General features: G+C 42.4%; 1 protein-coding gene across 4 annotated transcripts in view; it reads left to right on the top strand.

Annotated features, from left to right (window-relative positions):
- The window catches only part of LOC127584701 (adenosine kinase-like), a 280,100-nt gene that overhangs the window by 118,970 nt on the left and 136,767 nt on the right, over positions 1 to 24,363 (top strand). For 2 of the 4 annotated variants that reach the window (XM_052041589.1, XM_052041591.1), the window contains exon 5: positions 11,379 to 11,584. In XM_052041589.1, the coding sequence (XP_051897549.1) occupies positions 11,379 to 11,584 (206 nt within the window). The remainder of the gene's footprint in view (positions 1 to 11,378; positions 11,585 to 24,363) is intronic. The other 2 variants (XM_052041590.1, XM_052041593.1) reach the window with 1 other exon arrangement.

The raw sequence follows: 24,363 nt of genomic DNA, 5'->3' as shown, positions 1-24,363 counted from the left end.
TCCGCTCTGTGTAATTAAAATAAAAGTCTCGCATCCACACGGTGTTTGCTGCCAATCCTTTTGAATATGAAAATGTCTGTTAATGGGAGCAACTTGTGTGTATTTACCCAATATGAATCAAACATGATTCTGTACCCTTCTACCCAACCTGCTGTCAACTTCATTGCTTCCAGGAGAACGGCGTCTTTCTAACCTTGTTGTTGAAATCCTTCCTCCCTGGAACCAATCTATTAATTCCAATGAAGTGCTATATTTTGAAAGGAACAATAAGGATTTGCAATATAAGCTAATTGATATAGTGTTATGAAGATATAAGAACAAGGGGTCACCTGGGACTTACATGTATAAGTCTTTTAGGTGATTTTTCAAAACACTCCTGTAATCTTGGCTTTAAAAGTAGGGACATGAAATACAATAACAATGATGTTGTGGTAAAGTATTAGGAAGCAATATACACTGGAACCTATCTGTTTCTGGCCATCACACTTCAGGAAAGATTGTCCAGTCCTTGGAAAGGGTAAAATGAAGATCTACTGAAATGATTCTGGGGATGAATGGTTGTGTTGATGAACTGTCAAAGTCGAGTTTATTGTCATATGCACAAGTACGTGTATGCAGAGGTGCAATGAAAAACTTGCAGCAGCATCACAGGCACATAGCATCATATAAGCAGCATTCACAAGAAAAACATAAATTAAGCATAAATTGTATGCAATTTTTACAAGAAAATATAATTACAACAAAAAAAAGTCCATTTTCGTGCAAAGTGGTCAAAGTGTTGCTAAACTGTAGTGGTTCGTGTTGTGCCAATTGGTTTAGGAACTGAATGGTTGAAGGGAAGTAGCAGTTCTTGAACCTGGTGGTGTGGGACTGGCAATGCTGGGATTGTTTTCTTTAGAGTGGAGAAGGTCAAGGAAAGAGTTAATTGGGGTGATCACAATAATGGGGAGGGTTGTGCTGGGTTACCTAGATGCAGTCATCTGGAATGTGATGTCTGAATGGAGACACAAGAGAGACTGCAGGTGCTGGAGGAACTCAGCGGGACGGGCAGCATCTATTGGAAGGAAAAGAACAGTCGACGTTTTGGGCCGAAACCCCTCATCAGGACCGGAAAGGAAGAGGGCAGAAGCCAGAATAAAAGAGGAGTGGGTGGAGCATGATGTCTGGATGGTTGGTGGAAGCAGATTCAGATATAACATTGAAAAGGGAATTGGATATATATTTGAAAAGAAAAGAAAGTTGAAGGTTATGAGAAAAGAGCAGGGGAGTGGGACAAATTGTTTAGTTCTTTCATAAAGTGAGCCAAACAGGGATAATTGGCTAAATGACATCTGTCCTAGCTATTTGACTAAATTATTGCCAAGAACCTATTATCCTATATCCACGGTAATGTATTGCTTTAACATGCTTTTCTGCTGACACCATTTAAAACTTGAAGTTTTTTTAACATTGGTATCTAAGATTTCCCAGATAGCACGTTGTTGCCACGGTAACAAATGGAAGCAACTTGCTGAGCCAGAGAAAAACCAGTGAACCTTGGATATATTTCAGAGTGATTTCTAAAATAGCACTGATTAGAGCAACAGGATAATGGATTCTGAATGTGAGGGCAGTCTCGTTGTACATCGGACGGATGCTGCTAAAGAAAAGCACTTTTTATGTTCGCTGTTTTATAAATATTGTGAAAGATCATCTGTAGTAAGCTCACTATGTCGTTACAGTTTGGTTAGGGTTTATTCTTTCAATTCGGGGACAAGGTTCTGCCAGAAATTTCCTCTAGAACTACATTGAGACTCCCTGAGATAAAATAAAGGATTGGCTTGAATTTATTTGGTTATGAATTGGAGTTTGGATTTTTTAATTGATTAAGTGTTTTCAGTTGCAATTAATAAAAGAATTTAAGCTGCAGGTGACTATAATTGATCTGATTGTTAACAAAGAAATCAATTACAACTGAAACAAAAAAAATGAGAAAATGGAAGCAAAGAACCAATGAATTAAAGGAAATTAGTCTATTGGCAGAAGATCAGACAGCAACGATAAAATAGTGCAGACAAAAATAATGGCATTACTGAAAATTTCAATCAGAAACTCTGGGAATGGGAAAGGTTTTTGCTACATAATCCACATTGTTCTTGAGGCTGAAAATGTCCATGAAGCTTTTTCAGCTTCTGTCAAAACTTATCTGTTCAGGCTAAATACAGTTGCCATTTACAGCTGTTTTTGAGGCTGATACAATATGGACATTTAAAAAGCTCTTAGATAGGCACATGGAAGTAAGAAAAATGGAGGGTTATGGGCTGTGCAGGAGGGAAGGGATTGATTGATCACGGAGGAGGTGTTCATATATTTCAGCTCAACATTGTGGGCCGAAGGGCCCGTGCTGTTCTATGTTTAACTGGTGACCAGAATCTGGAGATAATCATTGACCATGAACATTTTTTTAGCCTATGTAGTGCTTGTGGGAGGTTTTAATTATTCAGCCCAACACAGCAAGAAGTGGCCAAACCTGGTTAAATGGTCATTACTTGTTTAGGATTATGAAACATGGCTTTCTCAGATCTTTGTTCGCCAAGGATACCTAGAAGGTACTTGAATGAACAAGCTTTGAGGGATATGGAACTAATACAGGCAGGTGGGATTGGTATCGGTAGGCATGGTGGTCGGCAAGGTGCAGTGAGAAGAAGGGCCTGTTTCTATGCTGTATGACTCTGACTCAAAGGCCATTTAGCCCATTGAGCCAACATCAGCTCTTAGAGCACACCCATTGGTCCCATTCCCCAATTAGCTCCCTGCAACCTATTCTCTCTCACATACCCATCGATTCTCTCCCATTTTTCTGCTATTTACTTGCAGTACAGGCCATTTATAGTCGACAATGAAGAGCAAGGGGAGAAGAGAACAAAAGGGAATGTCTGTGATGTGGTGGAAAGCATAGAGATTAAATGGCAAAAGGGCTGAAAGAGGAATTTAGTGTGGAAATGGCAGGTAATCTGAAGCCATCAATGCTCCCTGATACCACCTCACACGTAGCCTTCACATGTAGACTGAGGTGAAATGCACCCATTATTCAGTGCACGTAAGGCTTGCCATTTTTTCTCTTGTCCGACAATGGAAAAGTATGAAAGCTGGGAACCAGTATTAGAGTTTTGAAAGACTAGTTATCATTTTGTTACAAATAAAATGTTCAAACAATATTAAATGTAATCTTCTTGCTGTGGTTGTAACAGGAATAATATATGCATAATCTTGTATATGCAACAAATGACGCTATCTGTACCTTGGGATAACTTCTACTTTGCCTCAATAATGCATTCGAATAATACTAACTCCCTGAGAACTAGAAGAAAAATTGGGTCTTTTGCCCAATCTGATTATCTACAATGTTAATGTGAAGAAAGATCAGGTTAAATTATGGACAAAATGCATATTATATATTCAACATTCGTTTAGAATGTAGAATAATAGTAGGGATGCAACAATGTTATCAAAGATGAGAAATATATTCTACTTTTGAGATCTAAAGATATGCCAAATTTCTTAGTTCTTACAGTATGCCCATTATTGCTGATCAATTTCCATTCTGGGGCTTTAGACTTTCTATGTAGTAGTTGAGCCTAAAACTGGCATGAAAGAAAGATCTGAATAAATCAAGTATGAACTTGAATTTATGTAGTGTCTCTCATATCCTCAGGATATCCCATTGCACACCACAGTCAATGGATTCATGTGTTTCTAATGTTGATTGAGGGATAAATATTACCAACCATGAAATCTTTTCATTTCCAACTGAACAACTTGGTTTGACATCTCATCTGAAAGGTGGAATTCCTGCAATAACACCACACTGGTGTCAGAGATGATCATGTGCTCCAGTTCTTCATTTGGATTTAAACGCACAATACTCTGAGACAAAAGTACCACTGCTGAATCTGTAACTAACATTTAAATTACACCAGCGAAATGTGTAAGGTGTGCATTTTGCACTAAGGTTGTTTCTTGTAAAACAAATGGAGCGATCAGAGCATGGGTAAGCTTTTGCTTTATTTCTTGACAGCAAATTGATTATATAAAAGTTGGTAAGTGAAGTTTAAAAACATATGTGAACTTGTATATTTAAAAAAATCCTTTGAAGAAACATAGAGCTCTTCTAATGACTTGACCAATATTTTTCCCTCAGTAGATACTACTAACAACAAATTAAAACTCATTCATCTCACTTGCAAGATCCTACGTGTAAATTTGCTGCTGGGTTACAAATGTAACATGTGATCCACTTCAAACATAATTTATCAGTTGTGACAATGTCTTCAAAAAAAGCAGTGATGAAATTTAACAGACTGTGAGTAACGAGGAAAGAAGGCATAACTTTTAAAGGAAAAAAAGTTTGCAGAAAATTACTTAAATCCTGTTACATAACGAATTATCTTGCAGACTGGTGTGTTGTCCTTTTTGAGGTTCTCATTTGTGTTATGGACCAACAGTACCTTATGTCTATGATAGGTTAGCAATGCCCTATGACATCTATTTAGGTTGTCCAATTTCCCTGACATTTTTTTCTGAACAGGGTACCTCAGCTTCAAGGTTAAGCCTTGATTCAGGAGAGAACCAATAGTGAGGCTCTCCACTAACTACAAAATTAGCAGAAATTTATTAGGCAGCATCTATTCCACTAGAGGCACAGAAATAATTATGGAAACCTGTTGTTCGGTCTCAAGCCAAACCCGCAGTGATAAGCCAACCCACAATAATATTGCTTCAGTGGCTAGCAATCAAATCTGTTTGACAGCTAACCAGGTTGGGCCAGTTATTATTGAACTTCTGGGGGTTGCTATTCCGAGAGGAAGGCAGAAGAGAAGGAGGGAGAAAGAGTGGAATGCAGAAATGGGGGGAGAGAGAAAGATGCCAGTGAAGAGGGAGGAAGGGGAGGTAGATATGTCAATATTGCCATATTGTTTGGAGTGCTCTGTAAATAAATGGCTGTTTGGTTAGCCTGTATGACATTAGTATGGGATGCCCATTTTCCTATTTAATTGTCCCTTTTGGGGATTCATATATAAGGATTAGTATTGGTTTATTATTGTCACTTGTACCAAGGTACAGTGAAAAACTTGTCTTGTATATCGTTCGTACAGATCAATTCATTACACAGTGCATTGAGGCAGTACAGGGTAAAAACAATAACAGAATACAGAGTAAAGTGTCACAGCTACAGGAAAGTGCATTGCAGGTAGACAATAAGGTGCAAGGTCATAACAAGGTAGATTGTGAGGTCAAGAGTCCATCTCATCATTTAAGAGAACTGTTCAATAGTCTTATCACAGTGGGATAAAAGCTGTCCTTGAGCCTTGCCCTCAGGCTCCTGTATCTTCTGCATGATGGGAGAGGGGAAAAGAAAAAATGACCTGGGTGGGTGGGATCTTTCACCAAGGCAGCAAGTGGTATAGACAGAGTCCACGGAGGGGAGGCTGGCTTCTGTGACGTGCTGGGCTGTGTCCACAACTCTCTGCAGTTTATTGCAGTCCCAGCCACACCAAGCCGTGATGCATCCAGATAGGATGCTTTCTAGGCTGTATTGATAAAAGTTGCTGTCAAAGAGGACATGGCAAATTTCTTTAGCCTCCTGAGGAAGGAGAGGCGCTGATGAGCTTTCTTGGCTGTGGCGTCTATGTTGTTGGACCAGGACAGGCTATTGGTGATGTTCACTCTTAGAAACTTGAAGCTCTCAACCCTCTCGACCTCAGCACCATTGATGTAGACAGGTGCATGTACACCGCCCCCTTTCTTGAAGTCAATGACCAGTTCTTTTGTTTTGCTGACATTGAGGGAAAGGTTGTTGTCATGACACCATGTCACTCAGCTCTCTATCTCCTTCCTGTACTCTGACTCATCGTTATTTGAGATACATCTGCAAACCTGTAGATGGAGTTAGAGAAGAATCTGGCCACACAGTCATGAGTGTATAGGGAGTAGAGGGCTGAGGACGTGGCCTTGTGGGGCACCAGTGCTGAGAATAATCGTGCTGGAGGTGTTGCTGCCTATCCTCACTGATTGCAGTCTGTTGGTCAGAAAGTCAAGGATCCAGTTACAGAGGAAGGTGTTGAGTCCCAGATCTTGTAATTTAGTGATGAGTTTGCTTGGAATTATAGTATTGAAGGTGAAGCTGTAGTGAATAAACAATAGTCTAATGTAGGTGTTTTTACTGTCCAGATGCTCCAGAGATGAATGTAGGGCCAGGGAGATGGTATCTGCTGTAGACCTGTTTCGGCGGTAGGCGAATTGCAGTGGGTCGAGGTCGTCTGGGAGGCTGGAGTTAATGCGTGCCTTGACCAGCCTCTCGAAGCACTTCATGATGGTGGATGTCAGAGCCACCGGTCAGTAGTCATTAAGACATGTTACCTTGTTTTTCTTGGGTGCCAGGATGATAGTGGTCTTCTTAAAACAGGTGGGAACCTGAGATTGAAGCAGGGAGAGGTTAAATATGTCTACAAATACCCTCGCCAGCTGATCAGGGACACCATCCAGGCCAGATGCTTTCCTCTGGTTCGCTTTCCTCAGGTTCACTCTCCGGAAGACTGATCTTATGTCCTTGACGGTGACCACGGGTTCTGTTGCATTGGAGGCTGTCAGGGTGGGTGGTGACAATCCACTCCCCTTCTGTTCAAAACCTGCATAGAATGCATTAAGCTCATCAGGAAGGGATGCGCTGTTGTTGACTATGCAGCCTGACTTCGTTTTGTAGCCTGTTATCGCATGTAAGCCCTGCCATAACTGACGGCTGGTCTGGGACTCTGTTTTGAAGCAGTGTTGTCTCTTGGCATTCCTGATAGCTTTTTGGAGTTCTGAGTTGGCTTACTGAGGAACATTACTGGGGGGGGGGGGGGGGGGAGGAGAGGGAGGGGGAGGTGGTGAGGGTATTGCCAGTTGACATTTAGAGGGGTTCAAAGTTTTGTTGTCAGCTGGAAGCACAATTGGTGTGCTGCTCATCTCCAAATTAATTGGACTGATCCTCCTAGTGGGCAATTCTGAGAATAGCCAGAATTTTCAGTAAGACTGAATGAGCCCAGGACAATGAGCATCACCTGCAACCTGTTCCTTGTGTTCGAAAGACAATGTTGGCAAACCTAGTTATGGTTATGGTGGTATTCTGAAACAAGAAAGACTAAGCATTTTTTTTACATGCTATTTCAGTTTCCGCACGAGTCTCATTCCTCAAATTATTTTAAATTGATGACACTTGCATTACTAAAAAATTGGACTGAAGCATTAACAGAAAAGAAGAATCACTATAATTCCATCCTTCTACTATGGAATAATGAATGTCAGACTTTGGAAACTCAAATGCACTCAATGCCAGCCTTTCAAGAAAAAAGTAGTACTTAAATCAACTTTTATGACTTCTCAGGTTCTGCCATACTTACACACCATTACTTAAGGAATGTGTCTGCGAAATATCAAAGGATGAAAGCTTCAATTTACCATGATGATGTGTGTTAATGACTCTGGGTGCAATTTCCTATCAGGAAAGTGGGCAAAATCCCCCTGTTCAAACACACAGAGGCTTTTCTTAGCTATATTTTTGAAAATCTCCCCAGTGGCTTTTTGGAGGTGAATTTTGGTGTTTTAGTTGGCATCTGTACATGAAGGGAATTTTAAATGCTCAACCAAGTGATTCATATCCACAAGTATTGGCAAGTTTCTTGCAAACAAAAAAATTAAACATCGCCTTTTCAGGAATATTTTCACAGTTATGGGCAAAAGCTGAGAAGTCTCGATGTAAAAACTTTAAGGTGTTCAGAAACATTTTGCTGTTAATGAACTAACTAATGAAAGGAGCTTGCAAGTATTTTATACCCATATTTAGTTCTACCATTCTTTTTTGATATTTTATTCAGCATTTGAACATAAAGGGAATGTTTATTTGTAAGCAAAAGGAATTGAGTATAATCTGTAAAATCATTAAAGTCTAATCATAGGTAAACACTTGCAAAAATATCAAGACAAATAAAGAGATAAAAGAGAAGGATTTATGAAAGGAGCCTCTTCATTCTTTGCAATCTATTAAGCTCCAGGCTATTGAATTCTGAGTTTAACATTATGGTTAAGGTTAATGATAGGGTTGTGCCTAAAGTGTCACAGTAACTACATTGTGTTTTTGAAGCCATACAGAATAGAAGGTAGCATGTCAGTGAGAGCAGCTGATCCTGTGTTGCTCTGTAAATGGCAGCAAGAGATCATATACCTGTTGCCAAAAAGTTAGGACAAATGCTTTCCAGGCTTCAAGTCGGTATATAGCTATTATCAGGATTCCAGCAGCTAGCCTGCACATTGGGAAGATACTACTGAATGAAGGTGGTACAGTATCAATAACTTTTCCATCTCCAGATCTGTTTCCATAAGATACTTTTCTTTTCTCAATGGTATATTCAGAAAAACAGCCAAACCCAAGACATGCCATTTTCTGTCTTTGCCTACTTTCTCTATTAGAACTGGTCCAAAAAGCTTGTTGGACTACCTGTTCTTGTTTCAAACAACCGCTCCAGTCCTGGACTCAGATGTTAAGTGCATAACCTGTTGGGTTGTTAATGATTAAGCTTGTAAAAAAAATATATAGATTTTTGCGATTTGGCAAACTTCAATCATAAAATCAGGCATTTGGAAGAGTGTGAACATGTCTAGCGTACATAAGGAAAGTACAGTGTTGCTCTTCATGATGTTTAATTTTGACCTTCCAGAGGGACAGCTGATGAAATTTGAAATACGATGCATTTTATTGCTATCCACTCCTTATATTTTATGTTATTTGTAAGCAAAAGGACTTGAATATAACCTGTAATTTGCTAACATAGCACTGCTCCTTCTTGTATATTGGAACATTTAGTTCTGTGGTAATTGTATATGATAGATGACATCCTATACAGAGGCACAACGAATTGATGAATGCTAAAAAAAAATACAGGGGATGTTGGGAGGGATGACCAAAAATCTGGCGGGAGCAGTGAGTTTTTGAAAGACAATTGTGAAGGAGTGGTAAATGTAGAAGGCCTCTGGGAAGTAAGTCAGTAACATGTGTCTAGACAGGTAAAAGAATTGCACCAGCATTGTTGCTGGGGTCTGAGCTGAATATGCAGTCCTTTCCTCTGTACCATCACCGTACCAAAACCGAGGTAAGTGTACAACCAGACAAGGGTGTTACTGAACAATGGAAGAGAGGTGTTGGGATGGCTTGGTGTGGTGAACTGCATCAGAAGTGATGAGAAACCTGGGTTATGAGGAAAGGCAGGTGAAGATAGAACATTACAGCACAGTACGGGCCCTTTGGCCCACTATGTTGTGCTGACATTTTATCCTGCTCTAATATCTATCTAACCCTTCCCTTCCTCATAGCCCTCCATTTCCCTATCATTCATGTGCCTATCTAAGAGTCTCTTAAATGTCCCTAATGTATCTGCCCCCACAACCTCTGCCGGCAGTGCATTCCATGCACCCACCACTCGCTGTGTAAAAAAAAAACCTTACCCCTGACATCCGCCTTGTATCTTCCTCCAATCACCTTAAAATTATGCCCCCACGTGTTAGCCATTTGTCACCCTGGGAAAAAGTCTCTGACTGTCCACTCGATCTATGTCTCTTATCATCTTGTACACCTCTATCAAGTCACCTCTCATCCTCCTCCTCTCCAAAGAGAAAAGCCCTAGCTCACTCAACCTATCCTCATAAGACATGCTCTCCAATCCAGGTAGCATCCTGGTAAATCTCCTCTTCACCCTCTCTAAAGCTTCCAAATCCTTCCTATAATGAGGTGACCAGAACTGAACACAATACTCCCAAGTGTGGTCTAACCAGAGTTCTATAGAGCTGTAACATTACCTCATGGCTCTTGAACTCAATACCCCGACTAATGAAGGCCAACACACCATACGCCTTCTTAACAACCCTATCGACCTGCACGACAACCTTGAGGGGTCTATGGACTTGGACGCAAAATCCCTGTTCTTCCACACTGCTAAGAGTCCTGCCATTAACCTTGTATTCTGCTTTCAAATTCGATCTCTTGAAGTGTATCACTTCACACTTTTCCAGATTGAACGCCGTCTGCCACTTCTCAGCCCAGGTCTGCATTCTATCACAATCCTCTTGTAATCTACAGCAACCTTCTACACTATCCACAACACCACCATCCTTTGTATCATCAGCAAACTTACTAACCCACCCTTCCACATCCTCATCCAAGTCATTGATAAAAATCACAAAGAGCAGGGGACCCAAGAATAGATCCCTGTGGAACAACACTGGTCACCGACCTCCAGGCAGAATACGCTCCATCTACCACCACCCTCTGTCTTCCATGAACGAGCCAATTCTGAATCCACACAGCCAAGTTTCCCTGGATCCCATGCTTCCTGAATTTCTGAATGAACTTTCTATGAGGAACTGTATCAAACGCCTTACTAAAATCCATGTACGCCACATCCACTGCTCTACCTTCATCAATGTGCTTTGTCACATCATCAAAGAATTCAATCAGGCTTGTGAGGCATGACCTGCTGACTGTCCTTAATCAGCCTATGCTTTTCCAAATGCCCATAACTCCTGTCTGTAAGAATCTTCTCTAGTAATTTGTCCACCACTGAAGTAAGACTCACTGGTCTGTAATTCCCAGGGCTATCCCTACTCCCTTTCTTAAACAAAGGAACAACATTTGCCACCCTCCAATCATCTGGCACTACTCCTGTGGCCAGTGAGGATGCAAAGATCATCGCCAGAGGTGCAGCAATCTGTTCCCTTCCTGTAATAACTTTGGATATTGGAAGTTAGGATTGTTCTCTTTATATAAAAGATGGAGAAGACGTGTAGAGGTTTCAAAATATTGAGGTGGCCTCCTATCGGTAGAAGGGTTTGCACTCAAATTTTTTAGGTGATTGGCAAAACAGAAAAATATTTTAGCAGAATGAGTTCATATTGTCTGCAATGATTAGCCTAACAGTCTGGTAGAGGCAAATTTAGTCGTGGCTTCTAAGAGGGAAATTTATTGGGAGTCAGAAGAAAATAAATTTCAGAACCATAGAAAAAGTTGGAGAGTGGGACCAGCTACATTGCTTTGTTTAGATGGACTGAAGAGGCCGGGTTGGCTACTATTCTGTGAGGGGGCACGAAAGGTTAATCTATCATGGTCATGGTCGCAATCACAAAGGACATGATTTACAACTTTGATTGGGACTCCTTTTGGATTGAGGCAGGTGTGGATATCTAAGTGAATTAATAGAAATAGAAACTGAGAAATATGGCCTTGGATTTTGGAGGTGACAGTGTGTTTATGGACTGTTTTAAGTCAGTTGTTGTACTTTGAAACAAATTTTCCCCTTCTTCACTTGCAGTGGATGATTCAGCAGCCCCATAAAGTAGCAACGTTCTTTGGGTGCATTGGAAGAGATAAATTTGGTGACATCTTGAAGAAAAAAGCTGAAGAAGCGCACATTGATGCACATTACTATGAGCAAAGTGAACAGCCAACGGGCACTTGTGCTGCCTGCATCACTGGAGACAACAGGTCAGCGAATCCTTTCAAGAAACTTGGTTTAAGGTTAGAATACTTGTTTTATTAAAAAGGTCAAATGCTGTTTAGACACCAGTATAGCTGTTCCAAAGAGACTGGTCAATGGATCTTTTGTGCCATGTCATTTTAAGGTTTGTTTATTTCAGTGTGACTGTGCCTGCTGTTTGAGAGTCCTTGTTGAGATTGCTGTTGTTAATCACCTAACAAAAAAAAACTGCTGTATTAATATGAAATTTCCAAAGAACACCAAATTGAGAATTAGAGTAAATTAAAATGAAGACAATGAAAAACTTCAGGGGAATAAGCAGTACGGGTAAAAATGTACTCATGGTCTCTGCTTCAACAATGGTTTATGCCTAGGAATTGTATGTTAATTTTTTAAATTTAATCTCTTCTGTCTTTTGATTGTTTTCACTGCTGTCTCACTAATGAAAGCAATTTTTTCCTGTTAATCTCACTATAACTCATGAAAATCTTGATTTATCTACAACTCAGTCTTCTCTGCTGCAGTAGAAAAAAACGCAAACTTCTGAAGACTTCCTTTAACTCCCTCATTTCACATTAACCTGTTACACCTTTTCCATGGATTTTAAATCCTTTCAAAAGTGGGATGTTTTCATACTTTGTAGTAATATTGACTATTTATAGTCCTATCCATTTGTGCAATGTTCATTTACTTGTATGCACTCAGCATTTCATCTGGTCTTTCTGTTTTACAATTTTTTTCCTTATTTCAGAATGTATTCTACATATTAAACTGAATCTTCCATCATTCCCTCCATTCTGCCTTATGTTTTTGCCTAGTCTTGTCCTCAATTTAAGTTAAAGCAGAAGAGGCTGTGGGTTGATGGAAAGGTGGGATGTGGAAAAGATTAGATATGAAGATTCCATCGTCTCCAGTGGAGTTAATCCTGTCACTGTACATCGCGTAAGCTCTGTCTCTCAGTAGAGAGACCTAGGGATGCAGATACATTGTTCCCTGAAAATGATGATACAGGTAGACGGGGAGATGAAGAAGGTGATTGGCATGCTTACTTTCATCGATCAGGGCACTGAATGCAAGAGTTGGAATGTCATGTTGCAACTGTACAAGTTGTTGGTGAGACTACACAGAGTATTGTGTGTGGTTCTGGTTGCCCAGCAATAGGAAGGATGTCTTTAAGCTGGAAAGGGTGCAGAAAAGATCCAAAAGGATGTTACCAGGACTGGAGAGCTTGAGCTTGGGAAAGGCTGGATAGGCTGGGACTTTTTTCCCTGGAGTATAGGAGGGGTGACCTTACAGAGGTATATAAAATCATGAGGGGTGTAATTAAGATGGATGGTCACAGTCTTTTTCTCAGGGTAGGGGAGTCTAAAACCAGAGTATGTGGATTTAACATTAGAGGGGAAAGAATTAAAAGAGATCTGAGGGGAAACTTTTTCATTTAGAGGGTGGTGAGTACAAGGAACAAGCTGCCAGAGGAAGCTGTAGAGGCAGGTACAATTACAATGACATTTAGAAAGATACATGGACCGAAAGGATTAGAGGGATATGGGCCAAACGTAAGCAAATGGGTCTAGCTCAGATAGACATCTTGGTCAGCATAGATAAACTGGGCTGAAGGGCCTGTTTCGGTGCTGTATAACTTTACGACTTCATGAATGTCTCTGAAATGATTGGAGCTTTGATGACATTTGGCCCTACCTGGGTTCTTCAGGTTAGTTCCTGCCTCCTGTCCTGTGGCACCTTGTTGTATAGGTGAGAGGGAATGTGTCATTCAGATTTATATTGGCCTTTCAGCAGTGCCATGTGTGCAAAGGTGAAGGTATCAGTCCTCATTTTTATAGATTGTTGGTAGTGACTTGGGTGTGGTGAATTGGGCTGTGGAAAAGACTGGTGGTATACCTGGAAAGATATGGGATTTGAAATCAGTGCATTCACTGACTGACCTTAAACTCTTGTGTGAAGTCAATTAAGTTCTTGCAGCGCCATGTCCAGGTCCTTGACTGTCACAGCTATCTGAGAATATCTCCTGCATTCCAAGATGTTATTTTTGTTTCTTGTTCCCTAGATGAGATTCACTTGCCAGCATCTGCCTCATCCACACTGAAATTCCTGTTTAGGAAATGCAGGCTTGCTTTAGCTTAGTCATGACATTGGACCCTACTCATGTTCACTCTTCTGGGACCAGTAGAAGCGGGATAGTTGCACCTTAACCAAAATGGGAACCAACGTCATTGCTGGAAGGTTTGCAGGTGCCATTGGGGAAGGTTTAACTTGAGATGGCAGGAGAAGGAGGGTTAGAATAGTTGTTTGGATGGAGAGGTACAGTCACCTAAAGGAGAAATAGTTTGTAAGTCCAGTGTGCCGAAAAAATTGAGTGTGCACATCAAGAGAATTCAAAGCTAAATTGGTTTATTATTGTCACATGTACCGAGGTACAGTGAAAAACTCTGTTTTGTGGGCCATCCATACAGATCATTTCATCGCATCAGTGCATTGAGGTAGTACAAGGGAAATTAATAACAGAATGCAGAATAAAATGTTACAGTTACAGAGAAAGTGCAGTGCAGGCAGATAATAAGGTACAAGGCCATAATGAGGTAGATTGTGAGGTCAAGGGTCCATCTTATTGTACTAGGGGACTGTTCAGTAGGATTGAAGCTGTCCTTAAGCCTAGTGGTACGTGCTTTCAGGCTATTGTATCTTCTGCCCAATGGGAGGGGTTGAAGAGAGAATGTCTGGGGTAGATGGGGTCTTGGATTATGTTGGTTGCTTTACTAACGTAGCAAGAATTGTAGACAGAGCCCATGGAGGGCAGGCTGGTTTCCATGATGTACTAAGTGGTATGCACAACTCTGCAGTTTCTTGTGGTCTTGGGCAGAGTAGTTGCCATCCAAGCTGTGATGCATCCGGATAGGATGCATTCTGTTGTGCATTAATAAAAATTGGTGAGGGTTAAAGGGGACATGCTGAATTTCTTTAGCTTTCTGAGGAAGTTGAGACACTGGTGAGTTTTCGTGGCTGTGGCGTAGACAGTCGAGGTGAGAAGAAAGAGTTAAATGGAAGAATTGAAAATAACAAAAGAGACTTGGTCAGTATGAAGCTGAAGGGACGATGTGAAGTGGGGTCACGCTGACATTTGAACACTTGCTTAGTGTCAGTGTGGGAACGTAGCTGCAGTAATTTTTCACCTAAGACAATTTTATGGTGCTGTTCCCCCCCGCCCCCACATTGTTCCTGATACTGAGAGACATGCAATTTCAAGACACTGTAATGGTGGACCAGGTGGCTGAATTGATTGAGAACCAGCCAGAATTTGAAAGTTTCAAACAACAAGTTCATGTATGGAAAAGGAGTAGACTTTAGCCAGATAATAGGCAATGAAATCAAAGCAATGTCTGAAAAGTTTACAAAGAAATGTATAAAAAGCTGCATCATGCGATGATCGATAGCAATAACTTCGGAGACCAACGGTTGCAGAAGACCCAAAGTCTCTGACTTGGAGAGGCACTCGCTACATCGAACCCTGCCCAGGTTCATCTGGAGTGGGTTATGTCCGAATAGACTTAATGTGTTTTGGAGGTTGTGAAACTGCTAAAAGAGGTGTGTAACCAAAGAGTTAATGAAGTTTGTTTCAGTACTACTCAGTGTATCTTTGAGTTGTTTGAACTAATCGCGATTAATAAAGAAATACAGTCAGTGGGTAAGGTCATTGTCTGGTATGGTTTTTCGTGTGCTGCATTTAATTTGGTTTAAATGGCAACAGTGGCGTCCATGTGGTTGGACCAGGACAGGCTATTGGTGATGTTTGTTCCTAGGAATTTCTAGGAATTGCATCTATTTAACTAGTAAAGTAAATGAACACAGGGGTCTAAGCTTTAATTAACATAGGGGTCTACAATATTGTTGCCATCACTGAGACATGATTGAAGGAGAGGCAGGACTGGCAACTCAGTATCCAGAGTATAGAGTTTTCAGGTGAGACAGAGGGGAGAGTAAAAGGGGAGGAGGTATTGCAGTGTTAGTCAAAGATTACATTACCTCAGTATTGAGGGAGGATATCCTAGAAGGCTCCTCAAATGAGGCCATATGGGTAGAGATTAGAAACAAAAAGTGTCATCATGCTGGGTATGTATTTCAGACCTCCCAACAGTCAACAGGAGGTAGAGGAACAGATATGTAGACAGATACAGGTAGTTCTGCAAAAACAATAGTTACGTTCCTAAGAAACTCACGTAATAGCAGAATAGGCTGTAGTTGTCTTCAAAGCACAGATTCAAACAGGTTTTCCCAATCCCGATCGTGCTATAACCAATGTGGCCCGCGTAATGAAAATAGTTTTCCCTAATTCATCAATTGTCTTGTAACAGATTCGCATTATGAAAACACATTATAGCAGAGCTACCTATATCAAAGAGATGCAGTAAAAATAGGGATATCATACTGGGGGTTTTCACTTTCCCAAGTATTAACTGGGAATGCCTTAGAGTTAAAGGCTCAGAGAGGGTAGAATTTTTGAGCTGTGTCACAGTATGTAGATAGACCAATGAGGGAAAGAGTATTACTGGACCTTTTCTTAGAGAATGTAGCTGGTCAGATGGATGCAGTGTCAGTGGGAGAACATTTTGCAGATAGTTACCATAACTCCATATATTTTAGAATCTTTATGGAAAAGGATAGAAATAGACCAGTAATAAAGGTCTTAAATTGAGGGAAGGCCAATTTCATTTATATTAGGTGGGAACTGACAGAGGTAGATTGGGAGCATCTTCTTGCAGGTAAGCCCACATCTGCACAGTGGGAAGCATTCAAAGAAGAAACACGGCCACGGCCAACATTTAAGAAGGACAGCAAAGACAAGCCAGGGAACTACAGGCCGGTGAGCCTGATATGTGGTGACTACGTTACTGGAGGAGATTCTGAGGGCCAGGATCTACTAGCATTTGGATAGACAGAGTCTGATTAAGGATAGTCAGCACGGCTTTCTGTTGTGTGTCTCACAAATCTGTTGGAGTCTTCTGAAGAGGTAATCAAGAGGACTGATGAGGGAAGGGTGGTGGATGTTGTCTTTCGGTTTAGCAAGGCCTTTGACAAGGTCCAGCTTGGAAGGCTAGTCTGAAAGGTCAGATCGCATGAGATCTAAGGAGAGCTAGCTAAGTGGATACATAATTGGCTTGATGGTACGAAGCTGGGGGTGATGCTAGAATGTTGTTTGTCGGACTGTAGACCTGTGACTAGTGGTGTGCCACAGGGATCGCTGCTGGGCCCAGTGTTGTTCATCATTTATATAAATGATCTGGATGGGAACATACAGAAAAGATTAATGAGGATGTTGCCAGGACTCCAGAGACTGGGTTATAGAGAGAGGTTGGCAGGCTAGGACTTTACTCCTTGGATCATAGTGTCATCTCGAAATCTGTCTCACTTCTGTCCGCTGTAAAGTAACACAGTGCCATGAGGTCGATTCGTTAAAACGCGTTTATTAGCAGTGCACCACTAAGGAGAGGTCTCTTCAACACTCATTAAGAGTTGCTTTCCGAGGTCTCCCCGCACAAAGGAACAGACAGAAATTTATACGGATATTGTCACGCACACTTAATGCATGCGGCGCTGCGAGTTTCGGTCAGGCCACAGAGATCCCGAGGCAGACATTGACGATGGGTTCGTCGGTCGGGTTATCGGTGAGGGTAGGGTACATGGAATGGCTACTCGCCACAGCTAGTCAGGCAGAAAACGGGTTGCTGGTTGAAAAAGGTTGTCGTCTACCTGGGGGTCTAGTCTGCCGATGGCAGTAGTTGGGACAGTCCCGCCACCAATGGTCAGGTGCCCTGCAAAGGTAGCATCCTGTCAACCTGATGCTCACCTGTGTGGGTTTTTTCCCGCCTCATTAGTTGTAAGGGCTATGCAACAAAGACTGAGAAAGGTCTTGGGGGGTGGCCTGGTACATCTGAATTGCTCCAATCACATAATCTGTGAAATCCTCCGGGTTGGTTTTACGGTTGGGCGCCTGACTCATGTTTAGGCACATCTCCTGAGGCTTCCAAGGGGTGTAGATTTGGATCGTAGAATTAGCGCTCGCTTGAGTTGGATTGGGATTGGGGTTTAGGGTCATCATAATCAGGGGTAGAATTGAAGTCATAATCAGTGTCTGTCTGAGAATCTACTGAAGGTCTGTCCCCTACCAAAAAGTTCCGTCGTTTGTCTGTGGCCTTAGAGCCGTTTGTATGTGGGCTTTCTCTCCGTCTAAGCTGATTCCTGGTTCGAGACACAATAGGGCAATGGAATTGTCCTTGGGGTGGGACTTGGCTAGCAGTTGTTGGTGGTGAGAGCGGAACGGTTTGCGGACTAGTCGCATTATATGGGGGCAGCAGTGAAATGGCGGTGGGGGGGGGTGGGGTAGGAAGGGGCTGTGGGTCGGACCATCCAATCCTCCTCATTTTCATCCGTATCATTATTTTAGAACAACAGGGGCACGACAGACATGTCGGGAGGTACCTCCATTTTATCCTTCTTTTATTTTTATTCCTACTTTTTCCTTATTCTCCTGATCTACCCCATCTCTCTCCCTTCCGTTTCCTCTCAGCATCGTGGTCTCCGCACTGAGACTTCAAGACTTCCTAACTCTTAGGATTTCCCCTTCCATCACACACACTAATTCCCCTTCTGTGCACATTATGTTCCCAACTATTCTGTTTAGATTTATTTGTCAGGTCTTCAGCTGTTTTTCTCCAAGAAGACATTAATATTTTCCATTTTTCCCCCGTATTGCGCTCCCAAATCGCCCTTTCTGCCTTTAGGCACTTATCCACATCCCAAGTTCCCCCCAGTGGCCATATTTCATTTCCCAATTTTTTATTGAGGCATGCCGATAATTTACAGAAGTTACTCTCATTTTTCAGATCGTCTTTACATAACTTAGTGGGGTATTGGACACAGACTTATCGAGAGTTTGACCATTTTTTTTTCCCCGATCGTACAGTACAAATCGCTGCGATTATCTATAGGATCAGTCTCTTTCCTTCACCCACTTCAGGTTCCTGACCTTTCCATGGGGGATTTCCGGTCTAAGGCAGGGTGGTAGTACCGGAGAACCAATTTCAAAACTTAAGAGCTCAAAACCTTGAAATTCACAAACTTAAAACCCAAACCTGGGGACTCGAACCCCAAACGCAAAATTAACTTAACTGGAGACTCGAACCCTGAACACGAAATTAACTTAACTGGGGACTCGAACCCCCCTCTTACCTGTGGCACTCGGACAGGTTCACGAGGAGTCCGTCAGAGGATATTCGACAAGCGAAGGGATTGATCAGGTGTCCGACTCCCTGAGAGGGATCAAGGTGAATCGTACCTTGTGGGCCTTTCCGTCTCAGGTAGTCGTTATCCCCGTTGATCGCTCACGCCACTTCTGAAACCTCATCTTGGACTCCTGGCTGGCTCGCCAAATTATCGTCTCGAAATTAAGTTCTCACTTCTGTTCGCTGTAAAGTAACACAGTGCCACAAGGTTGATTCGATAAAACGCGTTTATTAGCAGTGCACCGCTAAGGAGAGGTCTCTTCAGCACTCGTTAAGAGTCGCTTTCCAAGGTCTCCCCGTACAAAGGAGCAGCCAGAAATTTATACAGATATTGTCATGCACACTTAATGCATGCAGCGCCGCGAGTTTTGGTCAGGCCACAGAGATCCCGAGACAGACATCGCACCTATTGTCCAGCATAATTGAGTTATAATCAAGAGATTCAAAGACAGGTATCACCCCCCCATTGTTTAGGACAAGCTTCCCACTCATTGTTTATTGCACCCAGTACCCCTATTGTCTAGAATAACTGGTCTGAAACCAAGGTTCCAGACACAGCAATTAACACCTTATCCACTGAGTCAGCAGCTTGCGTGCTCTTGCTTGCGGGGTATTTTTTCCATCAGCTATAGGTATGGTTACAGTTTTTAACCCTTTACTTCCTCAATAGGAGACTGAGGGGTGACTGTATAGGGGCGTATAAGATCATGAGGCACAGATAGAGTGAATGCAAACAGTCTTTTTCCCCGGGTTGGGGAATGGGAAATCAAGAATTAGAGGGCAGAGGTGTAAGGTGAGAGGGGAAAAATTTAATAGGAACATGAGGGGCAACTTTTTCACACAGAGGGTGGTATGTATATGGAATGAGCTGCCAGAGAAGTGGTTGAGGCAGGTACGTTAACAACATTTAAAAGACACTTGGACAGGTACGTGGATAGGAAAGGTTTAGAGGGATATGGCCCAAACACGGGCAAATGGGACTAGCTTAGATGGGCATCTTGGTTTGCATGAGTGAGTTGAACTGAAGGGCCTGTTTCCGTGTTGTATGACTCTGACTCATGCTACTTGCAACCTCATCCAAATCAGTATACATGACAGCAGGGGACCCAGCACAGATCCTTGTCACACACCACTGGCCACAGGCCTCCAGTCTAAAACAAAACCCTTCACTATCACTCTCTTGACTCCTTGCACTGCCATTTTTGTCTCCGAGTGGCTAGCTCACCCTGGATTCCATGTGATCGCACCTTCCAGACCAGACTACCAGGAGGAACCTCGTCCAAAGCCTTGATGAAGTCCATGTAGACAACGTCTACTGTCCTGTCCTAGTCAATCCTCTTAGTCACCTCTTCAAAAAACTGAATTAAATTCATGAGAGAGTTTCCCACACACAGTCATACAGACTGTCTCTAATCAATTCTTGCCTTTCCAAATACAGGTAGATCCTGTCTCTGTGAATCCTCTCCAGTAACTTACTCACCACTGATGTTAAGTTCACCTGCCTGTAGTTCCCTGTTATTGGTATTGGTTTATTATTGTCACTTGTATTGAGGTGCAGTGGCTTGTAGCGCTTCTTAAATAAAGGCACATTAGCTAGCCTCCAGTCTTCTGGTACCTCATCCTTGGTTGAGGAAGACGCAAAAACTTTTGCCAGGGCCCCAGCAATTTTTCCCCTTGCTTCCAACGATGTCCTAGATACACTTGTTCAGGCCTAAGGGATTTATTCACCTTTATGTGCCTCAAGACTGTCAACATTCCTTTTTCATAGTATCGATGTGTTTCAGGACATCACTGTTCTCTTCCCTGAATTTCCTAGCTTACATGAGCTTCTTTATGGTAAATACAGATGAGAAATATTCATTTAAAACCTCACCCATCTCCTATGGCTGCATACATGGATGACCACACTGATTCTTAAGGGAACCCACTCTTTCCCTAGGTACCCTTTTGTTCTTAATATACTTAATAGAATCTCTTAGGATTCTCCTTTACCTTATCTGCCAAGGATATCTCATGATGTCTTTTTGTTCTCCTGATTTCCCTCTCAGTGCATTCCTACATCCCATATATTAAGGGATTCGCTTGATCCCAGCTGCCTATACCTGACATATTCTCTGGTCAGGAAGAAGAATATCTCTAGTCAGCCAGTATTCCCCATTCCTGCCAGCCTTGCCTTTCACTCTAACAGGAATACTTTGATGCTGAAATTTCCCTATCTCACTTTTAAAAGCTTCCCACTTGCCTGACATCCCTTCACCTGATAACAGCTTCTCCCAATGAATCTTTGCAAATTCCTATCTAATTCTGTCAAAATTAGCCTTGCCTCAAGGCTAAGTTACCTCAACTTAAGTTGCCTCAACTTAGGACTTTAACCCATAGACCAGCCCTATCTCTTTCCATAACTATTTAAAAACTAGTAGAATTATGGTCACTGTTCGCAAAGTGCTCCCCCGCTGAAACTTCAGTCTCGTGGCCTGCCTTATTTCCCAAGAGGAGATTGAGTATTACCCCCTCTCTATTAGGGCCATCTACCTATTGCTTGAGAAAATTTCCTGGTGCACTTAAATTCTGCCCCATCCAATCGTATAGTACTATGGCAGTCCCGGTCACTACTGGGGAAGTTAAAATCATCTATTATTACAACCCTATTATTCCTGCAGCTATCTGTGATCTCCCTACATGTTTGATCCTTAAATTCTTGCTGACTTTAGGGGGGGTGGGATGCTATTGTACAATCACATCAAAGAGATCATCCCCTTCTAAGTTCTGCCCGTATAGCATTGGTATAGGAAGGATTTGATGGTGCTGGAGAGGTTGCAGAGAAGATTCACCAGGATGTTGCCTAGGTTGGAGCGGTTCAGTTAAGCGGAGAGAATAGGGAAGCTGAATCTGTTCTCTCTGGAATGGAAGAGGTTGAGAAGAGACAATTGAGGTGTATAAAATTATGAGGGGTATAGATAGGGTAGACTGCAGGAAACATTTCACAATAGAACATAGGACAGTACAGCACATCAGGCCCTTCTACAGAATGCCCATATCCCTGTATTTTCCTCTCATTCATGTGCCCATCCAAGCCCCTCTTAAAAGCCCCCAATGAATTTGCCTCCACCACCCTATCAAGCAACGCATTCCAGGCATCCACCACTCTCTGAGTAAAAAAAAAAGTACCCCTCATGTCTGTACTGAACCTACCCCCTCTCACCTTAAATGTATGCCCTCTGGTATTGAATCACTCAATAATGGGAAAAAGATATTGCTTGTCCACCCTATCTATGCCCCTCATAATTTTATACACTTCCAACAGATCACCCCTCAGCCTCCGCCGCTCCAGAGAAAGGAGCCCACGTTTGTTCAGCCTCTCCTGATAGCACATGCCCTCTAATCCAGGCAGCATCCTAGTAAAACTCCTCTGCACCCTCTCTAAAACCTTGACATCCTTCCCATAGTGCGGTGACCAGAATCGCACGCAATACTCTATATGCGGCCTAACCAGAGTTCTATAGAGATGCATCATAACTTCTTGACTTGTATACTCAATATCTCGATTCACAAATGCAAGCATTCCATAAACCGCCTTAACCACCTTATCTACCTGTGTTGCCACTTCCAATGAGTTATGGACTTGGACCCCAAGGTCTCTCTGCTCTTCAGCACTGTTAAGGGTCTTGCCCTTAAGAGTGTACTGCCTCTTGACATGAGTCCAATCGAGGTGCAACACCTCACATTTATCCTCGTTAAACTCCATCTACCATTTCTCTGCCCACATCTACAACTGATCTATATCACGCTGTATCCATTGCCAGTCTTCTACACTATTCACAACTCCACCAATCTTGGTATCACCTGCAAACTTACTAACCCATCCATCAACATACTCATCCAAGTTATTTATGTACATCACAAACAGCAGAGATCCCAGTACAGATCCCTGCGGAACACCACTACTCACAGACTATAGGGAGTTAGGAAGGAAGTTGAGAAGCAGGACCTCAAAGGTAGTAATTTCAGGACTACTGCCTGTGCCACGTGACAGTGAGTATAGGAATAGAATGAGGTGGAGGTTAAATGTGTGGCTGAGGGATTGGAGTAAGGGGCAGGGATTCAGATTTCTGGATCATTGGAGCCTCTTTTGGGGCAGGTATGACCTGTACCAAGGGGACGGGTTGCACTTGAATCCCAGGGGGACCAATATCCTGGCGGGGAGGTTTGCTAAGGCTACTGGGGGGAGTTTAAACTAGAATTGTTGGGGGGTGGGATCCGAGTTGGAGAGACTGGAGGAGAGGTGTTTGGCTCTCAAATAGAGAAAGCGAGTAGTAGGTATGAGAGGGAGGATAGGCAGGTGATAGAGAAGGGATGTGCTCAGACCGGTTTGAGATGTGTCTATTTTAACGCAAGGAGTATTGTGAACAAGGCAGATGAGCTTAGAGCTTGGATAAATACTAGGAGCTACGAATGTGGTGGCCAGTACAGAGACTTGGATGGCTCAGGGACTGGAATGGTTACTTCAAGTACCGGGTTTTAGATGTTTCAGAAAGGACAGGGAGGGAGGCAAAAGAGGTGGGGAAGTGGCACTGTTGATCAGAGAGAGTGTCACGGCTGCAGAAAAGGTGGACATCATGGAGGGTCTGTCTATGGAGTCTCTGTGGGTGGAGGTTAGGAACAGGAAGGGGTCAATAACTTTACTGGGTGTTTATTATCGGCCGCCCAATAGTAACAGGGATATTGAGGAGCAGATAAAGAAGCAGCTCCTAGAAAGGTGTGATAATAACAGAGTTGTTGTGAAGGGAGATTTTAATTTCCCAAACATCAATTAGCATCTCCTTACAGTGAGGGGTTTAGATGGGGTGGAGTTTGTTAAGTGTGTTCAGGAAGGATTCTTGACACAATATGTAGATAAGCCTACAAGAGGAGAGGCTATGCTTGATTTGGTATTGGGAATGAACCTGGTCAGGTGTCAGATCTCTCAGTCGGTGAGCATTTTGGAGATAGTGATCATAATTCTATCTCCTTTATGATAGCATTGGAGAGAGATAGGAACAGACGGACTAGAAAGGTGTTTACTTGGAGTAAAGGGAATTATGAAGCTCTCAGGCAGGAAATTGGAAGCTTAAATTGGGAACAGATGTTCTCAGGGAAAAGTACGGAAGAAAAATGTGGCAAATATTCAGGGGATATTTGGGTGGAGTTCTGCATAGGCATGTTCCAATGAGACAGGGGAGTCACGAGAGGATACAGGAACCGTGGTGTACAAAGGCTATAATAAATCTAGTCAAAAGGAAAAGAAAAGCTTACAAAAGGTACAGAGAGCGAGGTAATGTTAGAGATCTGGAAGAGTATAAGGCTAACAGGAAGGAGCTTAAGAAGGAAATTAGGAGAGCCAGGAGGGGACATGAGAAGGCCTTAGCGGGCAGGATTAAGGAAAACCCCAAGGCATTCTACAAGTATGTGAAGAGCAAGAGGATAAGATGTTAAAGAATAGGGCCTATCAAGTGCAGCAGTGGGAAAGTGTGTATGGATCCGGAAGA

This window comes from Pristis pectinata, chromosome 30 (genome assembly GCF_009764475.1).
Source record: "Pristis pectinata isolate sPriPec2 chromosome 30, sPriPec2.1.pri, whole genome shotgun sequence".
Taxonomy (NCBI): domain Eukaryota; kingdom Metazoa; phylum Chordata; class Chondrichthyes; order Rhinopristiformes; family Pristidae; genus Pristis; species Pristis pectinata.
Note: the sequence above shows the minus strand (reverse complement) of the source record. Positions and strands in the feature narration are given on the sequence as shown.